The 9,393-nt window shown below is 34.9% G+C and overlaps 1 protein-coding gene across 1 annotated transcript; it reads right to left on the bottom strand.

Moving 5' to 3' along the window:
• Positions 1–701: 701 nt before the first annotated feature.
• LOC136065977 (TATA-binding protein-associated factor BTAF1-like) lies at positions 702–9,388 on the bottom strand (the record flags this gene model as incomplete). Its single annotated transcript, XM_065769830.1, is given in 16 exon segments — positions 702–1,187; positions 1,591–1,803; positions 1,959–2,041; positions 2,117–2,226; positions 3,805–3,854; positions 3,945–4,208; positions 4,553–4,780; positions 4,931–5,035; positions 5,965–6,033; positions 6,106–6,434; positions 6,437–6,514; positions 6,517–6,593; positions 9,228–9,273; positions 9,276–9,299; positions 9,302–9,361; positions 9,364–9,388. Coding segments are annotated over 16 exon segments (1,932 nt in total), but the record flags the coding sequence as incomplete, so codon positions are not given.
• Positions 9,389–9,393: the final 5 nt, after the last annotated feature.

The following is a 9,393-nucleotide window of genomic DNA, read 5'->3' as shown; positions in this document are numbered from 1 at the left end:
AAAAATTAAATGTAGAGGATGAACTGTAAATTACATACGCTTCACATTCCCTGCTATATAGCATGTGTTAAGTTGTAATTTTTCCATGTTTTTCGTTGGCTTTATTTTGTGTTAATTTGGTTGTAAAACATCTAGTTCCTTGTATATTGTAGGATTTTATTGCATGCGGGTTTAGCTTAGAGTTGGTGAAGACTGAAGAATTGCACATTAAGTGGAACTCGAGTCTGACTTGTGAATAGCTCAAAATTGTAACACCCATGAATGGACATATGAGGAGCACGTGAAGAATTTCAAAAGTCAGTTGCAGTTGTATTGACTTGCAAGTAGCAATTGCCCCTTATCCCTAAGTTAGGTTAAATGTATCAACTATTAAATCACATGAATCGTTAAATGATTTAAACAAGTCACATGATTATTAAGTAGATTATTAAGTAGATTATGTAATTAAAAGTACATATAAATACTCATTTGACTGGCCATGTAATAATTTTGGATGGAAATTTTGTCCAATTATCTCCAGGAGTTCACATATAAATCTAATATCTATACATGGTGGTACTTGATTTCTTTTAAAACTGCTATGGTTGCCATTGCTACATAAATCACTAGGCCTTTCTTTTATATATACACATTTGGCTAGCCAATGTTGTTTTTGAAGTTCATTGAAAAATTAACTGCAGAAACAGTGCGGCAAATAAATCTCGAGAAAGACAATTTTCAATTTGAAAAAGATATATTGATTGTATATACAATATCCGAAATTTACAACTCTTTCCTCCCTAAAGCCATTCTTGGTCAAAAATTCCTCCCATCCCTCATACCAAGCTCCCTCCCAATACCAATGACTTAAACCAACATCTCCCAAACCTCGTGCAATTATAAAAGCGAAGTGGAGACAAAACTTCAAAAATAAAAAAGGCGAAAAGGACAGAAAAAACTAAAAGAGGACAATGTCAAAATTTGAGTCCCAACTTTCGTCTAATAATATATGGTATGCACAGGGAGCAGAGCTGGGTTTAGCCTTTAAGCTTTGCCAAGAATTGGTTCAAATTGTATTCTTCGGTATACTGTGAATGATCCCAAAGTTCCTCGAGTCCACCGAGGATGGCTTTTAACCCTTTTCCACTGCCCACCAATTTTGTATCTACATCAACATTTCTATCTGAATTCTTCGGTACAGAAGCTCCCTACATATATCAAATGAATGTTCCACATGTCACAACCCTACTTAGAAAATTTGAAAGGAAAAGAAGCATGTCGACTTGATAAAAGAAAATACAAATTTTATGTAAGCAGAGCAAAACACACACACACACACAACTCATATCCTCTGGAGTCTGGACAAAATAAGACCCAAGTAAAAAAGAAACTGAAGTATCAAAGCACACAACTCATTCTTCTGGACAAAAATAAGATCCAAGCAAAAAAAAAAAAAGGTATCAACACCCTCGCCTAAATTGGATTTTTCCTAGTGAATCAAGGTCCAGTATTTGATCAATTTGTCATCCATTAAAGCTTAGTTATGAATTGAGCTTAACATTTAAAATAACAAGGCGACGAACATGTTCAATAGAGTGCGGTGAGCAATACCTTGTTAGAGGGTTCTACTGATGCAAATAGATCAAGCAATTGGTCTGTGTTCATAGTTTTCATACTAGCGTTCTCTGCATTAATGACAGCATTAGCAACTGAAACTTTGAACCTTTGGAGGCTCATAACTTTCTCTTCCACAGTGCCACGCATTATGAGTCGATGGACATTCACAACTTTCCGCTGACCTAACCTGTGTGCTCTGTCCATTGCCTGTGCAAGTGAAAATATATTAGATGAGCATATTGTTATGATGGAACAAGCAATAGTTCTGTCTACCCCTTCCCCCCCTAGAACACAAGTGCCCAAAGTTGCATTCCCTTGGAGAAAGAAATAAGACATCAGAAACAACAGACAACTATAATTACCTGATGATCTCGCATTGGATTCCAATCATGCTCCATGAAAATCAGGGTGTCTGCAGATGTTAGGTTCAAACCAAGCCCACCAACTGCAAGGAGTTATTAGAATCAACTTCCATCCTAGTGGAATCTCAACGTTAAAAGAAAAGGCAAATAGAACTTACCATGTGTTGTAAGTAGTAGGGCATCAATAGTGGGGTCAGAATTAAATGTTTTGACAATGTCAAAACGTTTTTCAGGTTCAACTGATCCATCCAACCGCAGATATGTGACACTGCTTTGAAAAGCAACATAAGAAAAACCATTAGAACCATGAACACACCAATAGACAGCATGACTCATATTTATGCAGTTGCATGATTGATTTGAGAAAGAAAAGGAAAATAAAAAGCAAAAGGGGATACATAAAGAATATAATATAATTATAATTAAATATAAATACAAAAGAATATAATATAATTAGAATCAAATATAAATATAATTGAAATAGTATAGTCATTAAATAAAATAATTTTCTATTTTAATTTAACCTTTAATATATTAATCATGATTTTTCCCAGTTGACGACTTACAAACAATCCTTGATCTAATTCTCAATTTCTAGTGTGCCATCCACTTCCAATATTATTTATTTATTATTATTATTATTTTATATGTAAGTAGTATTATTTATTCAAAAAAATAACTTTATGTTCATGATGAATGAACAAAAAAGTATCTAGAAGGTTACAACAAAATCATATAAGAAAATGTGTCCTGAAACTCCAAAACAGAATGAGAATTGGTGATACCCCATGCTTGGGACCAATGAATTTCAAATGAATATGAATATTTGCCGACTAATGAAAAGAACATAGTATTGACATCACCTTCTTTCAACTAAAGGACTCTAGATTTTTGCCTTCAACTTGATTCTTTCGTCCATGAAATCTTTTCTAAGTCCATCCTCAATTAGCCTCTACCATCCTTTTCTCTGTTTTATAGGTTACACCTCCAAATCCAGCCTAGATAGCTCAACCAACGTGCTCTATTTTATTGCACTTCTATATCCGTAAATACTCTCCTTATTCAACTTTTGTTCTGATCACCTTTCAATTGGTAAAGCCTCTTGACAGGAACAAAACTAACTAAGCCTGCCAAGCAGCTATTCCATCAACCATGCCAAGTTCCTTTTAACCACATTCTCAAATTAAAACAGACTTCCACCCCTCTCAAACCACCATAATCTAACAAAATAGGATAATAATATGAAACAAACTGAGGTAAGAACCACTGAACTACATTTTGATAATGATCCTCCCTCAACATCAAAGCCAAAAATCGGTCAATGTGAGGAAAAGAAGGTTGATCTTGATTATTTCTCCATGTAAAAGAGCCCACTTCTTGTGAAAAATGGAGCAATTTTAACTAATTAATAAATCTGTAGAACTATTATGGTTGAAGACAATCTCAGACACTACAAGAATCTCACTGCATTGAAGTCCTACTGTATGCACCAAGCTGCTATCCATCTCCCTTTAACCATTCTTCCCATAAATTTAATCTCACCCCATCATTATTTGGTCCCTAGACACCCCAAAAATACCCCTTTGAAATTATCCTCCACATTCCAAAATAAGTGAAAGACCAAAAGATTCACCCACTGTCAATGAACTTCCTCCGCCACTCGTTTATTCAATATGATAAGAATTCCACCTGCTTTGACGTTCAAGTCTAGGTGCATGTACTAGGGCTTTATGCATGTATGAACTTACAAAAGGAAAAAGTACATATAGTGGAACACAAATTAAAGAATAAAATAAATAAGCAAAAATATTTATATTCAGTGAATAATAGAGATAAGGAGACTAACTTCTTCATATGAGTGTGAAACAAATCTCTTTCAATTATGTCTAGAAAGGCCTGCATTAGATTCCATTGTAAATGACATCAGAAAAGCACACATGTTTAACCTCAACATCACATTAGTCAAACATGGAGTAGTATACATACTTTATGCTGGGCAAATATCAAAACTCTGTGCTGCCCAACTGCAATGGTACCTTCAGAACTTGAAGCATCAGCACCTATCCCACACTCTTCAAGAATCTCCTGAAGAGCAACTAACTTGGGAGAGTGGTGCAGTCTATGAAGTTCTGAAATAATGTCTGAATTTGCAGGTAGGAGTTCTGACAAAAGGTATTTCAATGACTCTGGAACCTTTTCACCGATGGCAAGCAATGGATGACCACAAAGTTTTAGCAAGTACTGAAGTGCCTGAAACATGGAACACAGTACATACATCAGGTCACAGAAACAGATTAAACTTAATTAAACTATGGGTCATATTGCTTCCGAGATGTTATGGGTTCAATCTCTCTTTTGCTAGTTGGGTATTGATGTCCCTACTCCAATGCAGATATATTGTGACAATCAAGCTGTTATCTTGATTAATTAAGCCCTAAACCTTTTTCCATTTTCTTACAGTCTGCTTCTCTCTATTCTTATCTTCTTCATTCTTGAGTCTCAACCCTATACTTTCATATTTTACAACTCAACCGTGGGAAAGAGTGACTCATGAAGAAAACATAAACAAATAAATAACCAGTTGACCACAGTACCTGGAAAATATGGGAAGATGCTTTGGTTGAACTACCTCCTTCGCCCTTATCTGCGGAATCATCTAGTTTTACAATACTTGAGATTTCTTGCCTTACATTTGCCCCTGAAAATCGTTCATATAGTTTTAATTGCACAGGGCTCAAGTCACAGTATCTGTCCTGAATAATTTTCTCTGGCAGATCAGACAGGACTTCATCTTTTGTTCGACGGAGAAGGAATGGCATCACCTGTAGAATGGAAAACCCTTCAATTAGAAGAGGATTTTTTTTCTCTGATAGGTAATCTTCAATTAGAAGAGGATGTATTAACCATTGCGTCATATATAAAATATAAAATATAAACTAAAAAACCAAAAAAAAAAAAAAAAAAAAAAGCACCTGTTTGTGCAGTGCTTCCATAGCAAGTACCCCTGCTTCAGCATCCTTGGCAGAACATTTAGAATCTCTAGCTGCTAGCAGTGGTTTTCCATACATGGCTTGGAACTGCAAAAGCCAGATAAAACCAACAAATTTTTGGGCACTAGACAATAGCATGAAAAAAGATTAAGCTAAGTACAATAGTGACATACTATCAGAGAGGCTGAAGCCGTAGCAGACAAACTTAGTTCATCAAATGACAATGCTGATCAATCAATAATACATCATAGGGAGGCTATAGCCAGATTATAAAACAACCATTGGTATTTGATACAGCAGCAACTCAAAAGAAATAAATAAAGGCTGAAATTTTTTCCTGTTGTATGTTAGTCATTCCAAACACAGTTCACAAATGGCAATCAACGAGCCATATGCACATGTATGATCCTTAATGCTGTTAATAGACGAGAGAGAGGAGAGAGAGAAAGAGAGGAACAACTTAAATACTATAATCCATTTTTCTCTTATGAAAAAAATTAAATAAATTACAAATAGTGAAAGCTATGCAAATTAAGTTATGAAAATAAGGGTAGCGAATACTAATTTCTAGTCAATGATTAAATTCTCTAGACATGGTAAAAGCATGCGAAAGATTAAAATCAAGGAATTAGAATTACAGAAACAAGAGAGGAAGAAAAGGGGCGGGAAGAATAGAAAAATACAATTGTGGCTGGTCAGTGGATGTGTGGAGCAGTGGAGGACAATGAAAGGAATTCAATATCAAGTCATTGATAGAAAATCTTGAAATCAAGAAGACAGCATCTTTGAATTATATATATACTATAAACACATCAATATAGTTTATGTCGAGGAACATAACCTGCTTGTCAAGCATTCGTTTTTCCCTTTTTAATCAAAATGCTCAACATCTTTAGTCAATAAAAAATAATAATAATAATAATAATAATAATAAAGAGAGAGAGAGAGAGAGAGAGAGAGGAAAAAAAAAAAAGATATGCTGAAAAGTAAATGAAAGTCAGGAGGCACAAATATACCTGTCTCTCCGTTCCAAGAAACCCCGGCATTAGGAAATCAAAGAGAGACCATAAATCCATGATGTTGTTCTGCAACAGAAGGTGAACTATTTCTCAGAAAAACTGTTCAAAATTTTTTAAGGTTCTAACACTGTAACTAACCTGGATTGGCGTTCCACTCAGTATAAGGCGGTGCTGGGCTTTCAACTGCTTTACTGCAAGTGTAATTTTAGATTTTGCATTCTTGATGATGTGACCTTCATCTAAAATACAATAATTCCATAGTAGATGTCCAAGATAATCAATATCTCTACGAACCACATCATATGATGTTATCACAACATTATGCTTATTAAAATGTCCTCGAAGAGAAATGCGCTCTTGAACAGAACCAACATATTGGAGAGTAGATACTACAGAATCATCAATGTACTTCTCTATCTCAAAGCCAGTGTCAACAAGGGTTGATGGACAAACTATTAAAGATGTGGAAGATCATCACCGATATTCAGAGTGCGATGCTCAACTATGTCAGATGCCACAATTGCAGATGCTTGAAGTGTCTTACCAAGCCCATATCATCACATAAGATTCCATGAAGCTTGAATCGTTTTAAAAATGCCAACCAATTTATACCTTCCTGTTGATACCTGGAAACATCAAAAGATCATCATAGCTCAGAATGAGGACTTTAACTCAGATCACAATGAAGGAACATTCATAAGCAGGATCAAACCATAAATAAAAGGAGTTACAAATCTAAGCAGATCAAACTAGAAAGAAAAAGGAAAAAAAAAAAAAAAAAAAAATCCAGTATCCTTAGAAAAAAAACCAGGCAAATTCTCCTGCACTGATGAACCTCAAAAGGCATTGTTTGCTATCTTGATCCAACCCCTAACTTGAAGGGTCAAGTTCCTTTTTAGAGGGAAAGAATTGATGGTGCAACTAAAGCATGGTTAGAGAAACACTATCCGCCTTGAAAGCCTACGGTTAAGGCAAAGTCCAATAATAAGTATCCATGGTAGTTAATTAAGTTTATGTATTTTATTTCAGGTCTAGTTTCCTTATTCCCGAGTCATGGTTTATTTTGGTAAGTCTGCAGTCGTTGGGCATGTGTCATAGTTGGGGGCCTTGAGTTTTATTTAATTAATAAATAAGTCTTATTTTGTTTATGGATCTTTATATGTGGCTTTTGGTTTGATTCAATTTGGGTTTGGTTCCTAGTCAAAGTAGGAGTTCTAGTTCTATTAAGAGAACTTAACAGCTATTCCCAAAACCGAACAACACTGACCAGAAAGCAAACCCGCTCCCACCCAAACAAACCACAGACCCATAACAATCCAACTGGTGGCCACAACAAACCCAACTTGCCGTTCACCGCCTTGCATTGGAGGCCAGTTGAGTTCAGCCGTGAAACACCAAACGTCAATGCCGCAAAACCAAGATCTACCACTGCTACAATGAAGAAGCCGCTGGTTGAGCTTTGGCAGCGTCATTGCGGACTGTCAACTCACAAGAGCCACCATGATTGTCAAGCCAGAGAGAAAAAGATTTGTGAATTGAGCAGGATAAACATAAAATTTACTATTAACGGGTTTTAAAACCTAGATCAAATATTTACAAAAATGCCACTGCCTCTCTATCAAAACAAAAAAGGGATCTCAAAGCACCATGGGGCTGTTCTACAAAAATAGTTTTGCACAGTGATTTTTGAGAACAAAATTCTGAAGTTGGGTATCTGAAAACAACTTTCCAAACAAGAATTTTGTGTGGGACCCACATTTTGTTTTTAAATCAAGAAAACTGGTTTAAAAGTTGGTTACCAAACAGCCACTAATATTTAGGTTCTATTTTTCTTTTTATAAATAAAAATAGATTTAGGGAATATGTAAGTATGTTATTGTACTCAAACAAGGAGTAGATCAACAAAATGTTAAGTATTTTGAGTACAGAGTCATGTTAACTTTATTGTTCTTTCTTCTCTCTCTCTCCTTTTTGCTACTTTGTCACCATTTACGAGTACTATTCACGTGCACTGTTCACAGAATGTGAAATAGTTCAATTTCCATTTTTCTTACCTCTTTTTAACCCTAAATCAACTCTTTTCTCTTCCCTACAAAATACTTTATCTAAAAGGTTCTAAACCGTAGATCCACAAATCCTCCAAAAGTAAACAAATTCTCAAATTTGTCATACAATAATTAACAATCTAAGTTGGAAGATTAATTCCAATTCTTCCCAACAAATAAAAATACTACACTTGGTCACTCCAAGTTTATTATATTATTATTTTTAGAAATCTAGCAGAAATTTCAAGACACTTGGTAGAGCATTCAAGGATAAGTATGGGAATCTCACAAATGAATTGGTTCTTGCTCACCCAAGCTGCTCTTTACATGGCTCCAATATGAGGGTTTTTAACAATAAGTGTTCAGAGTTTGAACCAATGTTTTAAAAACAAAACCATTCAAGGAACTAGAAAAGGGAGAGGTTCAAGATTTTAAGGTTGGACAAGGGTTCAAACCAAGGTCAAACTATAATGATGTGATAATTAATTAAGAAACAATAAAAATATTAAATTTATAAAAAACTAGCAAGTTTTTACTAATACAACATTCAAATGAATTTTCATAATTTTAATAAGTTTAAAAGAAAATAATAGAGAGCATCAACAAGCATAAAAAATATTGTATTTAGTAATCCTTCAAGTAAAAATATTTAATCTAAAATAAGACCATTTTTTACACAAATTCATAAGTAGCACATTCACATTCAAAACCACAATTCTTAAATCATTATGAAAGAATAAATATTGACGGAAAGAGGTGATAATAAAAAATAAATAATTATTAATCCTCACTAAGAATATAATATAATAGTAAATAATTAAATGACACAACCAACACAATTGGTCTAATGGATAAGCACGTTAGACATATTTTGGGCGTTGGCGCCCAATCATAATTTTTCTTAAAAAAAAAAAAAAGAAATTCTTCCCCGACCCGGTCAAACCGCCAACGGTTCTGTTGTTCGCTGTCCAACCACAGTTCATGGAGTTCTCACAAAATTACAAAAATAACAATTTCTAACTTCAAAAACCGGCTGGACCTCCGGTTCCCAGTTAAACTGGTCGAACTGGACGGTCGTCCAATTTTAAAATCTGGTCTGGACCTCCACATATGAGAAATTATCCTGAAAAACAGGTAACTTCCAATCCTAACCAAATTTGTGCCTATGGTTACCAGAGAGACAAAAATCCATTGTTGGAAAGCATGACATACAACCTTCTCAATGTCACTTTCAGTTCAGTATGGAGCTTGTAATCATCATATGGGAGTTGTCAAGTAGTTGCTCCAAAACCGTGCATCTTCAGCATTTCTAGATAAATCTTCATTCACAGCATCAGGTGGGGGAAGGCACGTGCTAATGGAAGAAGCACGGCACAAAAGC

The sequence above is a fragment of the Quercus suber genome, unplaced genomic scaffold (genome assembly GCF_002906115.3).
Source record: "Quercus suber isolate HL8 unplaced genomic scaffold, Cork oak 2.0 scaffold_1457, whole genome shotgun sequence".
Lineage (NCBI taxonomy): Eukaryota > Viridiplantae > Streptophyta > Magnoliopsida > Fagales > Fagaceae > Quercus > Quercus suber.
Note: the sequence above shows the minus strand (reverse complement) of the source record. Positions and strands in the feature narration are given on the sequence as shown.